We start from the raw sequence: 20011 nt of genomic DNA on the forward strand, positions 1-20011 counted from the left end.
CTGCAGCCGGCAGTTGAACGGGCTTAGCTGCAGAGAATGCACTGGCGGTTGCCACGTCACGTGACGCGCTTTGGCAGGACAACACCAACTTTTGCAGCGCCTCAATATTATCACTATCGCCGGCATCTGCGGAAAAGTTCAGCCAGGAGCCTACAAAATCTAAATTTCACGTAAACACTACTCGATAGTTTAGTCATTAAAAACAATTTCATTTTTTTGGCCAACTATCAACTCATAAACCCTCGCCCCATCCTCAAAACATTAATCAGTGGTTCACATTAAAACATTTGCCGACATAACATCAAGTTCACCAGACACATCAAGGTGACATTATTTTACTTTGTCTTTCATTAGCTGTCTATCAGACCATCATTGGGTATGAAAAGTTGCCTCTCATCCACTTTGGACGAGTCCATCTTCAGATACGACTCATACAGTACATTTAAACATTTAAAACGGAAACATGCAAGCCAACTGGCCTGCGGGTATGTAATAGAGTGTATTTACTGAGACTTTTCGTGCTGGGTAGAAACGCGCTGCAGGGAAACAACTGCGAAAAGAGTTAGCAACCGCGCGCTTAAAAAGGGAGGTGAATGGATGTAAAAACTTACCAAAATCTTCCAAAGATCGCTGCTTCTGGTTCTGCTTGGGAGACTTGCCGTGCATGAGGTTGTCGAAGCCAGTGCTTCCCTGGAGGAAGTAGTAGAGACCACCCATGATGGCGAAGATACCGAAGGAGAAAATCCAGATACGAACAACAGCGACAATGCTGGTCTGCTCGCCAATGAACCAACCAAAGACACAGAAGAGGGTGGCAATGATGTCGACAACCAGGATGGCACCGCTGAGCTGCCAAGAAGGAATGGAAGACCAGAAGGGACCGTTGGCACGGGTGATGAAGATCAGCCAGTTCTCAGTGAGGGAGATCTCAAGGAAGATGACCTCATCGATGTTACCAAAGTTCTGGACGATACCACCGTTCTTGCCACCAGCGTACATGGTGGTGAGGGCAATCCAGGTACCGATGGCGAGGACAGTTCCGAGGAGAACGGACATACCCCAGAGCTTGGGGAGGTTCCACTTGACGGGAGTCTGGGAGTAAGGGGCGTTATCGTAGGCAATGGCCAGGGTGGCAATATCGGCGAAAATGGCAATGAAGACGACCAGCTCAATGTTGAGGGAACGGTTGAGGATGGCGATCCAGAGACCAAGGAAGATCTCCATGTGCAGAGACAGGGCGATACGGTAGACAACGTAGGCGTACATGCGGTGGAAGATCTGGCGAGAAGTCTTGAGAGCGTCAATGATGGCACCGAGACCAGGGGCAAGGAAAACGATATCGGCGGCGGAACGAGCAGCATCGGAAGCACCCTCGACAGCAATACCAGTATCGGCCTTCTTCAGGGAGGGAGCATCGTTGACACCGTCACCAGTCATGGCAACGAGGTAGCCACGCTGCTGCAGAATCTCGACGACGGAGTACTTGTGCTGGGGGAAAACTTCAGCGAAACCATCGGCAGCCTCAACGAAATCGTAAACCTCAGAGCCGGGCATGTCACCGCCACCACCGAGACCGAGACGCTCAGCGTTGTAGACGTTGGTTCCGAGACCGAGCTGGCGAGAAGTCTCACGGGCGATACCGACGGCATCACCAGTCAACATCTTGATGGACAGACCGAGGTTCTTGGCTTCGTTGATAGTGCGGGCAGTGTCGTGACGAGGGGGGTCAGAGCAGGGCATAATTCCGAGAATCTCCCAAGCACCCTCACCACGCTTGCGGGCAACACCGAGGGAACGGAAACCACGGGTAGCAAACTCAGCGACGCAGTTCTTGTAGGCCTTGTCAATGTCCTCGGGGATAGGGTGGTCCTCCTCGACGGTCTTGAGAACGAAAAGAGGGGCACCCTTGACACAGGTGATGCGCTCGCCCTGGGGGGACTCGACAACGGCGGTGACCTTCTTGGAGACGGGATCGAAGGGGTGGAAGTCAATGACCTTGTACTTGGACAGGACGCTCTTGGCACGGGGGTAGAACTTGAGGGACTTGAGGAAAGCCTTGTCAATGGCATCGATACCCTTCTTCTTGCGGGAAGCGGCCAAGCAGGCAGTGAGCATCAGGTCATCGGGGTCAACGCCCTGGACGGTGTAGGGCTCGGCGAGAGAGAGCTTGTTCTTGGTCAGGGTACCGGTCTTGTCAGAGCAGAGAATCTCGACACCAGCAAGGGACTCGATGGCAGAGAGCTTCTGGACGATGGCCTGCTTCTTGGCGAGGTAGGCGGCACCGACAGCCATGGTGGTGGTAACGACGGCGGGAAGACCGACAGGGACACCGACAATGGTGATGGCCAGGGTGAAGCGCAGGATGTCGACGATGCCGTTGGAGCGGTAGAAGGAAGAAATCCAGACAACGAGCAGGGTCAGGATGACGAGGACCAGCAGAATCGTACCAATGCCGTTGAGAACCTCGGTGAAGTGACCAGTGCCACCGGCGGACTGAGAGACGAGAGCAGCGGCACGACCGACGAAGGTGTTGTCACCGGTGGCGGTGACGACCAGGAAGGCCTCACCACGCTTGACGGCAGAGGAAGCATAGCAGGAGTCGCCCTTGTGCTTGTCGACGGCGAGAGACTCACCGGTGATGGCGGACTGATCAACCTGGAGGAAAGCGCCCTCGGTAACGATGCGACCATCAGCGGGAATGATGGTACCCTCCTCAACCTGCAGAATATCACCAGGGACGACCTCGGGAGCCTCAATCTCCTTAAGGGTGCCATCACGGAGGACGACAGCCTTGAGAGCGAGAGTCTTCTTGAGTTCTTCGACAATGGAACCAGCCTGGAATTCCTGAATGAAACCGACACAGGCGTTGAGCAACAGAAGACCGCAGATGACACCGAAATCGACCCAGTCCTGAAGACCGGCAGCCAGAACAGCAGCAGCCTATAACACGATGGTCAGCAAATGGCGTATTGGAAACGCGTAACGAATAAGGATGTGTTTTTGCGTATCGGCGATCGACGGCGCCGGTTGGGATGGGAGTGGAGCGGGTGACATCTTATCGAGTGGATCGGCATTCTTCGGCCCCCCACATGCATAATTTTCTCGAGCGCAGGGAAACGGAGTGCAGATCAGCTCAGCCAGGCCAATTGAACCAATGAACGCAGAGGTCGTGAGCAGCTGGTGTGGAGCTGCCAATCGAGACCCGAGGAGCCAAGCGCGGGAAAAGAGAAAAACAAGGCAATTGGAGGGAATCGCCCGCCGCGTCGGGGGAACGCGGCTTGCTGATAAGTTGCAAGAGGGTGTGGTGGTGTTGGTGAGAGCGCTGACGAAACGACTCATGGCGGTGGTTGTCGAGGCCAAGGCAATCGAGCGCAGATCGAGACGCAGAAGATGACGGGGAAAGCGAAAGAAGAAGAAAATTAAAAACTCACCTCCATGACGAACTGAATGGGACCAATGAAGAAGGAAAGGAACTTGAGAACCAGGTTCTCCTTCTCCTCCTTCATCTGGTTAAGACCGTACTTGCGACGGCGAGCGACAACCTCGCTCTCGGTCAGACCGAGACGGCTGTCAGTTTGGAGCATGTCCTCGGGGACGACACGCCCAGTGGCAGGGTTGGTCTCCTCCTCCTCTTCCTCGAAGGCGTGGCCATCCTCGGACTCGAGATCCTCAATCAAGGCATCAATGTCCTCATCTTCCTCCTCCTCTTCAGCGGGAGCATCCTTCTTGGGAGGGACGGCCTCGGTGGGAGGCTGAGCGCGCTTCTCGTCGAAGTTGCCCGATTCGATATTTGTATCCAGCGCGGGTGCGCCGACGGCTTTATCGTCCGCCATGACGAAGTATTATTAACGTGTGTGAGACGCTTGTGATGTGTATGCTGGCGGAGCTGATTTATAATAGAAAGACGAAGGGTTCTAGGTCGCGAGAAAAGCTGACAAGTCTAGAAATGCCGCGGAGTGCCTCAATTGGTATGTAGACGACCTTGAGGGGCGGGAATGTTGAAAGCGAAGAGGATTATTATTATTAGGGGAAAATAGTAAGTCGGGGGGGAGGGAGGGAAAAGGGAGAAAAAAAAGTGTTGATTTTTCACACCACACGAAGAGAGGCTTGGGGGGTGGACACGTTTACTCAACGCATTCGTGGGTGAAGAGGAAAAAAGGAAAGGAAAGCCACGTCGAGGACGGGGAGAGAAGCTTCTATTTCAACCAAAGCCACGACGAAGCAAGCAGGCGCCATGCGAGCGTCCTTTGGGTCTTGGGCTGGGCCAGGCCAGGCACGGCGAAGACTGGGGCACGCCATGGGCGGTGCTAGGGCGAAAGCGGTACCGTGGAGTACAAGGCACGAAGCCGTCGGCCGTATGGTTAGCGGCCAGGCGCGCACTGTGTGGCCACTAGCCCGGTACGTACCGCCGCCATCCCTGCGACCTTGCGTCGGGCCCCATGCCTGGTTGCTTTGGCCCCCTGCATCTTGTATCTTTTGTATCTTTGTATCGTGGACTGAGCTGGCTGGACAAAAGAGGGAACTTGGTCAGGGACGTAGGTACACAAGTACCCCGGGTACTCTACGAGTACTCGTACACGTACCTCAGGACTTGCAATGGAAAGTGAACCGGAAAGTAAAAGCACAACGATGGTCCTGTCGGCTTGGCGCACGCAACCCAAAAAAAAAAAAAGCACGCCAACCCAAGAGGCCGAAGCAGCGAGCAAACGGCCCAGCTGTCGACGAGCCCTTGGCCCACCGCCCCCTTTGCCCTCGACACTATCAAGTACTCGTACGGAGTACATACTTGTACAGCTCGGATGGATTTTGCCATTCGATACGAAAGCCAGCGGGCCGTTGTGCTGTCTACTGCAGTTCGCTACCGGATGGAGCTGCATGTAGGTAGGTACCTACGTGTACGAGTCCTCGTGCAGAGCTCGTGTAAATGTCGGTGGCTGCTGGACCTCACCTCACCGCACCGCACTTGCAGCATCGAAACCCACGGCCACGCTTCGACTTTGCGGCATCTGGTCTGCTACCTACCTATTTCCACCACGGGGCGGAGCCTCTCTGCTCTCTCGACTGCTACTCTTACTCTTCTTACTCACGTCCACGCTCTGCAATTCCCCTGCTAGCCCAGCCGGCGGGCCTTGGCGGAGACGGCGCACCCTTTCGGAAATGCCTGGCCTTTGGCGCCGACTTGAATGAATTGATGCTAGCGAGACACTGCACTGGACCGTGCTGCGATGGACTTGCACAATAGCCTGCCCCCTGTGTGTTGTCCGGTGTTGTTGTTTGTTTGTCTCTGGGTCCCCTTGGCGAGGTACATGGTTATCGCCCACCACCTAAACACCTTACCCATTGATGCTTTGTACCGTGCCTGGTATCTGTTAGTGTACGAGTACTCCTAGTGCCTGTGCAAGCCGCACATCGGCATGAACAGGACGGAAAAGATTCAGGCTGCTCATCAATGTACTTGGCACACGCTAGGCGGCGTCTCTCTTCGTCACAGCATGGATGGCAGATGCTTGCCTGGCGCGCGTTGGCCGTGCCGCCAGAGGCAGATAACGCAGAATCCAGGGCGAAAGTTGAGTTCAATTGAGTGCCGACGCCGCGTTGCTGCCGGTGCGGTGCGCCAGTCTCTTTTCAGCGGTGCAGCTCCGGCTATCAAACACTGCGGTTGGAACCATCAATCATGCCGTCAGTTGCAATTGCCCCCGAATGCAACAAATAGTATGATTCACTTCGTATCTTACTGCAATCAAAATCCAGCACTTGTCCAATACGGCGAATTGACCCGATCAACAATAAGCAGCAATCTTAGGTGGGTGAAACCCGAAAAGAAAGCCTTGCCGTTCCCATAAACTTTATGCTCAACTTTACTTGCAATATCCGCCTCTAACTCTCTCCCGCTCCGGAGCACCACCGCTACTGCTACCATTACGGGCCACTTACCGCACGCCAAAAGACCTCATACTGGAGCTGGAGTCGATTAGCCCGGGGGAAATGCCCCAGAAGCCCTCTTTTTTTTTTTCTCTCGTCCCTCTTGGTTCCATGTTTCATTTGGCCGTCCTGGCGCTGGTGCTTCTTGGCTAGAGCAGCCCTTCTCTGGCTATTATTGATATTATGTTCCATTAATTTTCATTACTCTTTTTTCCCCGTGTACACGGCAGCCAGCCAAGCATTTCGTCTTTTTGCTGAGGCATTTTTTCCTGCTCGCTTCCCATGATGACAACAACGCTGGCTGGCCCTCCACTCCCTCAACTAGAGCTGTTCTAGTGGGCTCTTCTCACGCGGCGGTCAGCGAGCAACAGAGCGCGGACGGCCCTTTTTTCGCGAACCGCACCTTGCTGATGATCTGTGGGCATTTCTGGAGCCCCAAAGCCCCTTGGTTGCGGGCTGGAGGGGCCCAGGCCCTTACAGTAGAACGTTGCTCCGGTGGCTTTCAGGTTGGTTTTTTTCTCGATTGCGAGACGATACGGTCCGGTACGTTATCCGGGGTTTTTCTTGGTTTTTGCCCAGACCATGCGCTGTTCTCGTCACGACAACTCGTGCACCTACCATCCCAAAAACGTACTGTACATGGCTGTGACAATGAGATGGATTGCGGTGGCTTTTCGTCGACCGGTTGTTAGTGCCAGCTTTCTCGTGGACTTGCACGCAGTGGATCTAGAGGCGACGACTAAAGCAGGTACCTGCATTTACCGCAATCTCCCACTGCATTCTTGCGTACAAGTACCCCCGTGGGGACGCCAGAACGGAGCTGGATTCCAATCATTGCATCCAATCCTTTTCCCTTCAAGGTTTTTTGTTACTTTTCTGCTGGCGGTTCTATATGTAGGTACAAGTAGGTACGATGCGGTACGGAGCACATGCAACGACACGACTCTTGGTCACCGCCAACTTGGCGATAAGAGGAGAGGCAGTGGCGGTAAAAACGGAGCGGCAGTTTGTGCATAAGCTCTGCTGGGAACATGTGCGTGTGTACTCGTAAACCTACGTTTCGCCTTGCCCAACCACCCGCATTTTTTTTCGTCCCATGCGTTCGTTTCTGTGATACCTACTCTGCCAGTTGTTTGCTTGCTTCTCGCTTCTGTCGCTGCCGGTTCAAGATGATTAATGCGGCAATGCCTCCGGCAGTGCGCCGTTCCAGGACCCAATAGCGCCAACCAATGCGGCGGCCTTATCACGAGCCCGGCCTTTCACATGGTCGCAATCTGATCAACAAAAGGTTCAATCGATAAATTACACGGGCTGCTACTATTTCTAGTGGCCGGCAGCTGGACGAGCGGCCAATATCCTTCCCAGACGGCGGCGCTTCCGCTAGCACGCCGTTCGCTGCCAGAGCTTACTCATGATGCCTGCCCTCTTGTGATGTGTGACTGTCTCATTTCAATTTCATTTCAATTTCACCCGCCGTCCATCATTTCACTCTCATACAAAGCGTGAGTGTGATTCCATCCGCCCTCATCCTGTAGACGCCAAGACGGGGGGGGGCAAGAAGAAAAAGAAAACATCAGTGCGCTCCCTGGGGGGGTACCACAAGCCGATCCTGAGACTGCCTATTTCGACACAAGCCGTAAGACGTGCATCGGAGAGACACAAAACAGCCACATGCCATGTTTTCTCTCTCTCTCTCTCTCTTTTGCCCTGTTGTTGTTTTTCTAAAAATGAGCTGTTACCGGGATTTGCGCATTTCTTGCGACACCTTGTCTCACCCCAAACGCCATGTCTCAGCGACAACGGCATCTTGGGAATGCTTCCGCCGCCGCGCCCCATGACGAAAGCCGCTCCGACCAAGACCAGGCAGGGCGGGTTTGCTTCGGCAGATCGTGTCCGTGGGAAAGGAAGCCCTGTTTGCTTTGCTGCGAGCTCGCACGTTGGCTCCCTGCGATTTTCGGCCGTTTGGGCCTTGCCTTGCCCTGCCCTGCCCGGTCTCGTCAAGGCGTCCATCCATGTCATCGGAATCGCTTGTCGTTGATGCCGGGTAACCAGGATCAGCATCCCGATTACCTGTACGTCTTGTACATTGACGAGTCGGTCGGATGCAGGGTAATTGAACCTTGAAGAATTGTAGCTCTACTTTTTTCTTCTTCTTTTTTTTGGCTGATGGGTGATATTCATGGCAATTGGCTGAAGCTAAAGATGCATTGATATTGATACAAGTACCAGGTAGGTACAGGTCAGCATAATATCAAATGAAATACGGAGCACCGGTATTACTCCGTATTATTACCATCCAATGCTCAATCCAGCCATGTACAGACTACATGTAATTATCGCAATTACACGCAGTGGCAATGCCTATTTACAGAATACAGTGTCATCGTAAGTACTAGTAGCAGCTTGTCGAGTTCCTCCGAAGGCGCAACTGTACCTGTCGCACACCCGAGTGAGACTGATTGGATGAATGAATACATGTAGGCGTTGAGATGCATCTGCAGCAACCGTTAGTGCCTCCTACGAGGTGTGCATCAAATGCCACCACTAGTGGCCAGCATTGTCGTCATCATCATCATCATCATCATCATCAACCAGACACAACACAGCCAATTCAATTACACAACGGCAGCCTGTCAACGGCCATCCATCTCCCGTCCCAATCGTGCATGGCCCCGGATGCAGCCCATCACTGGACTGCATCTCCCCTTTGCCGCTAGCCCGTCCACGTCCCTCCCTATCAAAGGCCCCGAACCAAAAAGTCGCTGGCCCGGTGGCTTGACTCCCCCCTCGGGAACACGCCGCGGCTTCACTTTGCTCCCCCCAAACAAGCAGCGCACCGGCTTTTTCTAGCGGCTTTCCAGCGCTCGAGCCCGCCCTAGCAGCACCGTATGCCACACTGGCCCCACCCGACGCCGGCTTGTACCCTCCATGTCAACGTGCTTGCCCAACAGCTACAAAGGCTACGGCTGAGGCGAGAGACTTTTTTTTTTTTACACTTCTGATAAAGTGCCCTTTCGAAACTATGAGTGTTTTCCGTGGCACGCTAGCACCGAAGGAGCTGCGAAACATGGCACTTGGGTGAAATTACATTTTGGTGTTTTTTTCCTTGGCGACTTTTTCTGTCTTTTTTTTTGGTTTTGTTTCTGGCCCCAGCAGAGCACACGGAGAAAGGCGACTTGCTTCTCTTATCTGGTGTTGGCGCTCGATTGGCGACGCAATCAATTCGGTTTCAATCAAGCTGGCGTCGTTTCAGAGCATTACATGTACGGCTGTACGTGTACACGAAAAGGAGTAATGCTACCTCCGTAGCTGCAGCGGCCGCAATAAGCGTACGCGTAGCTATACTTGGACTTGACTGCTTCAGTCTTAGTTCAGCTCCGGCACTATGTACCAGAGGCAATGCCTTGGCTGACTGCAGCAAGATATACACGTATACTCCGTACATTGATGGAATTGAACTGATTCACCAAGATGGGGGGGCCGTGTAGTAGTAGATATTGGCGATGCCAGCATTTTGCTGTTTGCGGTGTCTCAGCATCCTTGGTGTTAGTGCACATACCCGTCACGGCTGGTCTTTCTTTTCTATATCCGTATGAGCATCCTAATCTGAATCCTTCAGCTTTAATTACCGCGGCATCCGCAAAGTGCGACAAAATGGCCTTGGCAAGAAAAAAAATACCATTTCATCATGGCCCCCAATGACAAAAGAAGCAGAGAAAAGCAAAAAAAAAAAACATCGGATAAAATTGTAAGGGAGAGAAAAAAAAGAGCAAACGGCGAAATGCCGGACCCGCGAAGCGCCGTCACCGATATACCGAGATTTCCTCTTCTGGGGGTTTCTCCCTTCGCTTGGGGTTAAAGGCCGCGGAGAAGGGACGCGGGAACGGAAGGGGGTGGCCTAGAAATTGAAGAATTGCGGCCGGGTCTCCGATTCAGGCGGTGCTATTCTGCTTGAGTTTATCGTGATCGGTGCCGGTCGGTAAAGGGCAGCTGGACAAGGGAGAAAACTGCCCTGATGGCAATTTGATGCCCTTTTTTTTTTCTCCGCTACGTCATCGAGATGGCTTCAGCTCGGCTTTGCCGCATGTGGTGGAATGCCCAGACTGGCATCAGCATACCATACAGTGCTGTCAATGCCTACTCTTTTCCTCTGTACATACACACACATTCTGCAAGCCAGCCAACCACAGCTCCGTGTATTACGGATTACTGCTGGTACTCGTAACTACATTCGCTTGCCACCGGCGTACCGTAGTGGAGGGCCAAGACATTCTGCGGGCATTCTAGAACGAGGCGTTGAATGCGAGCATCGCAAACTGCTATTGTTGCAGCACAAGAAAAGGCTTGCCTTGGCGTGCCAACCAACGGTTACGGAGACACGACTGCCGCGCTTGCATCTCGATGGCGAATGCACGCAATTAGTACAAGACTTGGGGGGGTTGTGCCAGTACGAGCATGTCTTTGCTTTTGCTTGGCCCGGTGCCAGAAGTGGCCGTGCAAGGCCCGTCCGTTCTCCAGGCATCACTCAATCGATCCTTGTTTTTTTCTGCAGCGCCTCGTCTCGGCAGCGGGCAGAACTGGTCTCGCCTCCTTGCGTTTGTCTCTACTACCTAGTATTGCTTGCTGCAAGGCATCGGGCGTGACGAAATCCAGCCAGCCACGTTGCGTGCGTACGAGCAGGTTGATACCGGCATTGACAGTACCAATTGAAGTCTGTATAGACCTGGGTACCTGTCTACAGTATGTACTCGTGTACAGGATAGTGGGCAATGGATGGGAAACAAACGGGTAAAGCAGCAAGTAGGTCTATGAATCATATGATATCATCCCGTCACAAACGATGAAATGGCAAAAGAAGAATTGGTCCTTCTCGCTCGTAACCTGCAATGTCTCACCAACAGCTTCAGCCGTACCAACGACTCAAAGACACAGCACAACTCACATCACGGCGCGCCCCCCCCCCCCTTTTCCCATAAGCGTTGACCGACGTCCTCCCCCGGCTAGACGAGGCATTTCTTTTTGGAACATGAAAGTTCCTCTTTCTAGCCGCTGTGTGGGGGTTTGCAAGCCACGACGACGCAGCCCGTACAAGCACTCGTAGGGCGGTCTTGGCTGGTCACAGAATTGCGTTGCATTCGGGGGATCCAATGATTTGACTTCGTCTTTTGAATACCCTACCGCTACTTGCGCGCTCCGTATCTTTCGTGCTACGGCTCGAGTGAGAAGGAATCCACGAGACCCTGAGCTGAAAAGGTGCGCCGCCTGGGTCCCTCCAGTTTTCTCCATATTATGCAACTCCATCTTTCTTTTTTCCCATCTCCAATGTGGGAGCTGCCAAGACGGTCTGGAAAGGGGGGCCCAGCAGTGATGATGAGGCGTAAGACTTGTACTTGGTTTCAATGGGCGAAATTCCAAGTACGTCGTGCTTTGTTAAGATTGTGCAATGAAACAAACCACCTACACGTACTGTACGAGTACAGTACAGTACAGTATAGCACGCAAGCCCGTCTACGAGTACGAATACCTACTTGCTCGGCATTGAAAATCCAGCCCACCGCAGATGGTATCACGGGGGATCCATCAAAACGGGCTGACAGGTGCATGTACTCACACTTGCCAAGTGGCACAACCGCCCATCCATGCCATGTCACAAACGAAGCAAAAAAGAAAGCGATCGTCCACCCACCGCATGCGGAAACCTGCGATACGGAGGAAAAATCGTTTCTCCAAGGGCATGGGGTTCAGCCCCCCCGGCCTAGTGTCCGCACGTCCCTGCCCATCGTCGAGCGTACTGTGTGGTTCCTCACGTTGTTTTTCTTCCTGCAAGCCCCCTACAGTAGGCCGCGATATACCTGGCAGAGCAAGGGGGGAGAGGGTTGGGCTCGCTCGGGGGTCATTGCGTCCAACGTGCGCTGGCGTTTTTCTCTCTTCTTCTTGTTCGTCTTTGCCTGTCGTGTTGTGCTTCGGTAGGGGGGTCCCTTCAGCGGTTTATTCTCCACGATCGATCAGAGGCTTGGGGGGACTGGGAAGAGGGAAATTGGCAGCGCGAATTGGGCGATTAACGAGAGCTGTCTGCATATACGCGAGTCTGGGTTACGAGATGGAGAAGAAGGAAGAAAAAAAAGGCATAATAGTCCGTCGTCTGAAGTATACTTGCTTGGTCGTAGAAGAGCTTTGACAGCATCCATCTCAGGGGAAAGGGTACAGCACAGCACAGCACAGCACAGCACAGCACAGCACAGCACAGCACAAAACAGAACAGCAGCAAACTGCACGGGGCATCAGCGCCATCGGCGGCGCGAGTAATTTACAGAACGCGCAAAGTATGGACTGTACGTGTACTGTACAGCAGACCGGAGTCAGAGAACGCATGGAATCGCACGAGAAAGGCGGCGGTCTGCCATGCGTCATTGCGCCGTCGGTCCAATACTTACAAAGCACATCAGCTTCGCTTCGCTTCGCTTGCCTGCCTGCTCCTTTTTTCTTCTTTTTTTTTTTCCCTTCCACTGCCCAATTACCTCATCAGCTTAGCTCAGTTGGCGGCTCCGTGGAAAAGCCGCTGCCAACAAGGTCCACGTCCACGTCCAGGTTCATGGTCAGGGGGTGGCCAATCGAATCGAGAACAGCACAGAATCAATCATCCAGGGATCGCTGGAGTGCGTCTTTGCCCAGTCTCGCGTTGCCGCGTCCCGATGCCCAGAGCAGAGCCGAGCAGCAAAGCGAGGCCGATGGGATCGAGAAAGCAGAAAAAGGGATCAATCAATATGACTGGATGTTACGTATTCCCCGAGTCCTAACAATACGAGTACTGTATAATACAGCACCCGATGTTAGCACTTACATAGACCCCGGATCCCGTGATGCTCTGGCTAGCCAGTCGGGCAGGCCTCTTACATGGTTGCCTGCGGCCGACTACCGAACGCCGAAGACGGGGCTGGCTGGTAATGCACCCGCAATCAGCAGCGCGAGACTGATTGGCTCTGCAAGATTCAGTAGCTACGGAATATCAAATGCCCAATTCAGAAAGCGCTATTTTCGTCGGTATTGCTGCTGCTGCCATTGGCGAGTTCTGGGAACCGAGGGACGGCCAGCAGCAATACGGACGGACCCTCTGAGCCGGTCTTTTTTTTTTTTTTTGTTTTCTCCACGGGGCCAATGCAGATAGTCTGCTACGAGTATACGGAATGCTACCTTGGTACCTACCTAGCAGATAATACAGGTAATATTCGATCTTGCCGTACCTGTTCAGACAGATACGAAGCAAGGAAAACGCAGAGAATAGGAGGCATTCTTACCATTTGTGGTTGCAAAGCCGAGGATCAAAGAAGCAGTGACGGCTATTGAAACCGAACCCTGCATTCTCAATCCTGCCAACAACAACAGCCAAAGCCGGTCCCTTTTTGACGGAGCTCGGTAAAAACGTGGTATTGCATAGTAATCACTCGAAACCTATGGGGTCGTATTAGATGCACCGTGCCAGTCGGCAAAGTCCCGTTCCTGTGGCAAAAAAAGAATACTCCCGAGTACGCCCCTTTGGCGCCGCCTAGAACTCCAGCCCGACGCTCTAGAAGCTGTGTCGAAGCTCTCGCCTCGCCTCTTGCAGGTTCTTATGGTGGAGACGCAGCTGCAGTGAGTGGGACACTTTTGCTGATGTTGGAAGGTCTGCTTTGTACTCCGTGCTCGGAGCCTCTGTGGTGTTGAGTAGGCGTGTCTCATCCTTTGCTATCCCCGCCACCGGAGAGGCGATTTCTGGTGTTTTGCTTGGCCTGCGTCTTTCTATAGCTTCTTTTACCATTTGAATGGTTTTCTTGTGTTTACGAGCATTCTGTCGGAGCACAAAAAGATGGAATCCTTGCAGGTTTCAACCACACGCAGTCTGACCACCAACACCATCTAGCTCAATGCTCAGAGCATCGTGGCCACAACAAGTATACTTCTTCGCCACATCATTGATAATGACATTGACAAAGCGTTTATAAGTGATATCTCAACATCACCGAATCTCCAGTTTGCTTAGAGTAGAGCCCTTTAGGAGGTCTTTGCCTCCTACATCGCCGCGGATATATGTCTTACCCAACTCACTCGGATACACACTCTTCCGTGTTTTGAGCCATATTCTAAGCCAAATCAATGATACGAGAGAGAGAAGAGGCCTTTTTGAAACAAGAAGCTATGGAAGGTGAGAACAGGCCGGACCAAGCCAAGCCAAGCCAAGCACTGCTCGTCTGCCTCTCCAACCACGGCCAACCCTCTGCCCACCACATCCAATTCATCACAGGACTGTGCCACAAGTGAAGCAACCAAAAGCCTTCAACCTACCACAAACCAAATCCCTCAAATAAGCCACGCAAACACCAAACAAGAAGAAGAAAAAAACAGCTTTCCCCAAGAACCATTCGGCTTCCCCGGGAAACGCGGGTAGCACCCACCACACCACAAAACCACTTCCCCAATGATGCTACTACACTCTTCTTCTTTACCCGGCCGCCGGCCCCCGTTAATTCTCCAACTCGACCCGCGCCCTAACAAAATAACTCTAAATTTTACTTTCACGTATTCTTAAAAATAAGGGCCTTCCTCCTTCTCGATTTCGCTGCGTGAATTTATTCTAGAAAAAAAAACGAGGCGTGATGCTACGCTGATTTTTTTGGCTCCACATTTTCCCGCGACTTCCCGGCCGGAAAGGCGATTTTAAGTATATTCGCTCTCTCTGCAGCCTTTTTTTTTTTCTCTCTCCTTGCTATTGATTATTTGTTTTATCCCTGAGTGGAGGGATCAATTGGGATTTTGCTGGATGGGGTGGTTTGAAGTAGACCTGGGGAAGATGGAAAGCCAAGTACGGGGTTGCATAAGGCAGAGTGATCTCGTACGAAGCCTCTCCTCTCCCGGATGTAAAATTTTCCATGAGAGATTCCAGCGGCACTAACACAGCCGAGTAAACTAAAGACATTCATAATCACCTCCCTGGCTCTCGAGGGGTTGAAAAAAAAAAGAAAAGAAAAGAAAGGAGAATGCTGCCAGGTGTTACTATTCCCATATCGTGTTACCGACTGAATTCGCCCACTCCGGATCCTATCTACTACTAGGTAGTAACTATCCAAGGGTTCAACACCCATCGTTTCAACTAGGTAATCCTCCGTACCGTAACCGCTCTCGCGTGCCCAGCCTCGGGCTTACGCTATAACCAACCTTGTCGTTCTGTTTTTTTCCCCTTCACTTCTTTAGCCTTGCTCTTGTGTCTCATCGTCATATCCAGCTAGTTCGTGTGCACAGACACCCCGTTGGTATTATGTAGATCAGCTCATTAAAATGAAAGAAAATGGTGAGAAAAGGGAAAATAAAAGCCTCATACATGAACCCGGACCGTCATATCAAAGAAGAAGAAAAAAACCTCGCAGGCAATCTCCCAGCCCCCCTGATAACTCGACTTAATTGCCTCAATTGTCCATGTGTTATTCTTGTCCGTATTTTGGCGTGCAAAACCCAAGTTAATATCAATTCAGCACCCAGGTAGCTCACTATGAAATTGTACCTCTCTGTATTCTACAGTACAGTACGGAAAACAGTAGTTTGCGTTCCGGGCCATTCCTTTGATCCTGCTGGTCCGCTTCGTCTGGAATGATGCAACAAATTCCAGTGAGATAAATCAGGGAATAGATGAACCCTTTGGGTGTATATCCCGTAGCCTAAATTGTCACGTAAACAAGTCAAATCTCTCGCCATCTGGACCACTCCTTAGTGGTGTGAACTAAGTTATAGACTTTGACGAAACTTTGGGATTGGTTGCAGGGTAGGTATTTGCGTCTAGATACCTAGGTACCTGTAAGTCGGAAGTTGTATAAGAACTACTTTGTATTTTCAAGTCCTGATAAATCCACTCTAAATATCCTATTTGTATATTTTTCTCTCTCATCTACCCATATTCGCCGAGTTCGGGTATATAACTTCTGTCCTAGATCCTGCAATGGCACGACACCTCACTGGGTTTGTAAATAGCCAAATATATCATAAATAATCATATCGAAAAAAGATATATGATAGATATAGAAAACGTCAAGTTAACTTTTTGTCACTAGCTAATAGGTATCCGATTCAGAGTACGAAGATGCCTCCCCCTTTGCGTAAAAACGTCCACATAAAGGAAAAAAAAAAGAAGAAACAAACGAGACATCTATCGCCAATGACGGGACAGTACAATCCAGACCAAAAGCAAGGTCAAGGAGCAGTTTCCGATCCCCAGAGGGGTCCCTCCCCTTCGCCAGACGCCTTTCAACCGAAGCCTGATTGATGCCGCTGTTGCCCTCGATCGAACTGAACCTGTCGGCGCAAATTGCCGAGGGCATAGAAATCAAATTTACCACTCAAGTATCGCAAAAGTCAATAACGTTCAGGTTCTCCCAGCAGTGTTGGGATCTGGGAACCGAAAGCCCGTCGGGAAGTTGGGCATGCCGTTGGGCAAGGTACCGATGCCAAAGGGGAAACCGGCCATGTTGTTTTGCTGCTGTTGGCCATCGAGATCTATCTGGCCAGGCCCATCATCTCGGCCCCGACGCCAGCGTGGGTCGTCCTCGCGGTGGCGGGTAGACTTGGGACCGTTGCTACCGCCCTTGTCTGTCTGCATCCGGCGGCTGATGGCCTTGGACGAAACGCCAGCGCCGATTTCAATGTCGGGCTCTTCCACACAGATGCCCGTCTCAATGGGCCGGCCTCCGCTTCCGCCGTACGGAGCAGTGAGCATCCACTTTCGGTCGGCGTCGGTGAGCTTGTGGATGGGAATAACACTGATGCCGGTTGAGTAATCGCTGCAGTCTCTAGGACCGAACCCAACGCCCCATCTGGTCTGGTAATCGGAGTTAGTACGTTACACTTATCGCAATACACAATGCCTGGCTTGCACTTACACGAAGGGGATACTCAAGACCCCTGGCATCTTCCATGGCATCCTTTGCCCTAATGGCGTCCTGACGTGTCAACATCTTGACAAAGGCATGGCGTTTATCCTTGTTCACAATGCACGTCTGAACAGTGCCATAACGGCCAAAGATGCCACGCAGCTCGGCCTCGGAGCAACTGGTGTACTTGGTCAGCATATCATCAAAACTTATCCAGGTATGAAAGTGGTAGAACTTACGTAACGCCTCCTACAAACAGGGTACGGCTAAGAACTTTGATGTGGCCAGATGGAAGCGCTGGGTCGAACTCAACCCACTTCTCCTGCTGGAATTCTTGGGAGGGAGAAGGGCTTCGTCCATGGCGCCCACGAGGGCTACGCTGGCGGTAATCATTGCCTCCTCGGCCATTGCGGTCTCGATCATCCATGCGTCCTCGGGGAGGTGAGTTATGTCCATATTCACGTCCACCACGTGGAGAACCGCGAGCATTCCAGCCGCGCTCAGGTGATCTAGAGCGAGAACGGCCGCGATATCTAGGAGATCTTACGTTGTCCTGGTAGCCCTGGTCAGGCGCAGGGCCCGAAGCGGCCGCACCCCATGGCTGCTGAGCCGTTGGAAAGGTGCCTTGGGCAGTGGGGACAGGGGCGGGAGGTTGCGCTGCCGGATACCCTCCTGTGGTAGTGGCAGAAGTCATGCTCTGGATGAGAGCGGGAATCTTATCAAAGGGAACGCCTTGGTCGGCGAGGGCCTTGATCAGCATAATCTGCTGCTGTACGTCCGGTCCTAGACCAGCTCCGCCGGGCCCTGCGGCGGGAGGCGCTGCAGACCCTGCCGCATATGGGTTGGATGGGTTACTCGCACTGGCTGGCATCGCTTGAGGAGCATTTTGACCAAGCATTTGAGTCAACGAGAAGGGCAGAGACGACACGTTTACGGGTTGCGCAGCCGGGGGATACGACTGGTGAGGCTGTGAGAGCGATGAAGCAAGGGCCTGTGATAGCCCCGGGGGAGTGGCGGAAGCTGGGGGCGCGTTGGAGGCAGCGGGAGGCATGCTATATGATGCGGCGGGAGCTGGGAGGGACTGGTTGCTTGGTGCAGCCGAGGTGTTTTGACGAGCAATATTAGCCAAGGCTTCCAAGATGGACGAGCCGTTTGGCGCAGCAGGCTTGTTCTGCGCCTGGTTCTGGAGCGAAGCTGCCAATCCAGCAGGCGGGCTACCAGGGGGAGTTGTTGATTCTGTAGTTGCGTTAGAAGAGCTCATTCAAACAGGAGTTCTGGTTTAGCCTGGCCAGGAGCATCACGTCTCTCGAGGACGACTGTAATGCACCATGCCAGGCATGTGAGGAGACGTACTTGGTGGTGAGGGAGCGTTGACTTTCTCCTTGAATGATTCTATCATGGATGTGGGGAAGGTCTGGCCCTTCTCCCAGATATCAAGCAATTTTTTGATCTTTTCCTACAAGGCGAGAAGAAAATGTGAGTTACTGGTCCTTCAGATACGATTTCATGTGCATGTGGAGATTTCCTGGAGGCGGCTCGGCTGATGACCACCAACAAAGCAATGCTGACTTGCACTCGTAGACTTGGTTCTTCAAAAAACGAGTGCAGGGGTCTGTCATGCTTCCGGTTCACCAGATATGCCAGATATCAACAAGACAAAGCGCACGTTCAGACGCCTACGAGCGGGAGCGCTGTATGTGTGCATGTGCATGTGCATGTGCATGTGTATGCGTTTGCGTGTGTGATTTCACCCGACCGATACAGAGTAAAACTCGAATTACACGTACCTTTTGATCTTCTGGGCAAGACTGAAGAATGTCATTCATCAAAACAGGCATCAGTTCCGTTACTCGGTGCACTCCAGCGGCATACGTGCCATCCTGGGCAGAGCTGTTTATGGGCTGACCCTGAGACTTTGCTTGTTCAAGCCACTTGCGGGTTACAGAGTCTACGACGTAGAGGACGCCCAATTTGTGTGTTCCTGGAGTTTTCTTGAAGTGTGTGTAGATTTTTTGAAGGAGGACAGATTCGGACTGCAAGGGAGCCGTGTCAGCAAAAGGAATGGGGCCGCTCAGCAACGCGTGTTGGAAGAAAAACCTGTGCAAAAATGCCTTACCTGAATGTTGGCGACGCAGAGAGACGTGAGGCTAGTAATACGAGAGCCGGATACACCTGGTGGCTTCAAATTGAGCATGGCCTGTAGGCCAGCTTCCAAGTCTGTTACTGCAGACGCCATGGTTGGGACCTTGGGGCTGGAGGCAAATTCCTTGTCTGTCTTGTTCCAACAGATCCTCCGCGGCAGAGTCTCAGCAAGATTTAGTCGGTCCTAGTGTACGATGAACCCTTCTTTTTGGGATGCGATGCAGACAAATGAAAAACCAGCTGTCTTTTAATGTCCTTCTTTGGCTGGTCCGGTGAATCACTTGGTGTGAGGAGCTTCTCAGTCAAAACAAGTCGTACGGCGGATGTCTATGCTGCCTCTCCTCCCAAGTACTATCGATCAAAGGCCTTGTGTTACAAAAAACGACGCGAACACTGTACGAAGCAGGAGATTTCCGATCGTTTGTACGAAGTAAACCAAATCTCAAAAGTACGATGTACGTTGTGACTGATGAAGCGCGTGAGGAGAAAAGAAAAAGAGTCTTCTACTGCGGCAGTGGAGCGCGCACACGCGAGAGAGTATATCACAGGGGCTGGAGGCGAAACTGCCCACAAGCCTGTCTAACAGGATTATTTGTTTTCTTTTCGGTCGGCCTAGAGGGGGATGTTGAGGCGAGAATACGATTCAAAGAATGCGCGAGATGATGGAAGAGGAGGTTCTGAAGCGGGAGGCTCGCAGACCTTTTTGGGTGGCGATGGAGATGTAGGAGGAGAAATTGAAAGGAGGGAAGAGGGGCGGGTCGCGAGAGATTTAGCAGGGAACAAAGCCCGCTACTGAAACTTTGCAGCTTGCCGCGTTTGGGCGTGACTTTTTGGGCCTAATACGGGTCATGCCTGACGAGACGGTACATGGATGACTAAGTCAAAGCACTTGTGTGACGGATGAAATTGCGTTGGTTTAAAAGTATTCTTTGATAGGGCTGCAAGTGTATTTTCCCTTTCCCTTAGGTACTCGGGTCAGGCTACCGAATTGGTACGTACCGAACAATGTTTGCTTTTTTTTCTTGCTTTGTGCTCGATGCAAATTTTTTCCTTTC

General features: G+C 52.2%; 3 protein-coding genes across 3 annotated transcripts; 1 reads left to right on the plus strand and 2 right to left on the minus strand.

Moving 5' to 3' along the window:
• Positions 1-503: 503 nt before the first annotated feature.
• Triagg1_4758 (uncharacterized protein) lies at positions 504-3833 on the minus strand (the record flags this gene model as incomplete). The annotated part of the gene is made up of 3 exons (XM_062899196.1): positions 504-550; positions 612-2940; positions 3432-3833. The coding sequence occupies 3 exons, from the start codon at positions 3831-3833 to the stop codon at positions 504-506; spliced, it is 2778 nt and encodes a 925-aa protein (XP_062756338.1).
• Positions 3834-8457: 4624 nt separating this feature from the next.
• On the plus strand, positions 8458-8772 carry Triagg1_4759 (uncharacterized protein; the record flags this gene model as incomplete). Its single annotated transcript, XM_062899198.1, has 1 exon — positions 8458-8772. The coding sequence occupies one exon, from the start codon at positions 8458-8460 to the stop codon at positions 8770-8772; it is 315 nt and encodes a 104-aa protein (XP_062756339.1).
• Positions 8773-16309: 7537 nt separating this feature from the next.
• On the minus strand, positions 16310-19050 carry Triagg1_4760 (uncharacterized protein; the record flags this gene model as incomplete). Its single annotated transcript, XM_062899199.1, has 6 exons — positions 16310-16762; positions 16824-16992; positions 17054-18050; positions 18168-18270; positions 18602-18847; positions 18931-19050. The coding sequence occupies 6 exons, from the start codon at positions 19048-19050 to the stop codon at positions 16310-16312; spliced, it is 2088 nt and encodes a 695-aa protein (XP_062756340.1).
• Between the last annotated feature and the right edge of the window lie 961 nt (positions 19051-20011).

Source organism: Trichoderma aggressivum (assembly GCF_033847375.1).
Source record: "Trichoderma aggressivum f. europaeum strain CBS 100526 chromosome Unknown scaffold_015, whole genome shotgun sequence".
NCBI lineage: Eukaryota > Fungi > Ascomycota > Sordariomycetes > Hypocreales > Hypocreaceae > Trichoderma > Trichoderma aggressivum.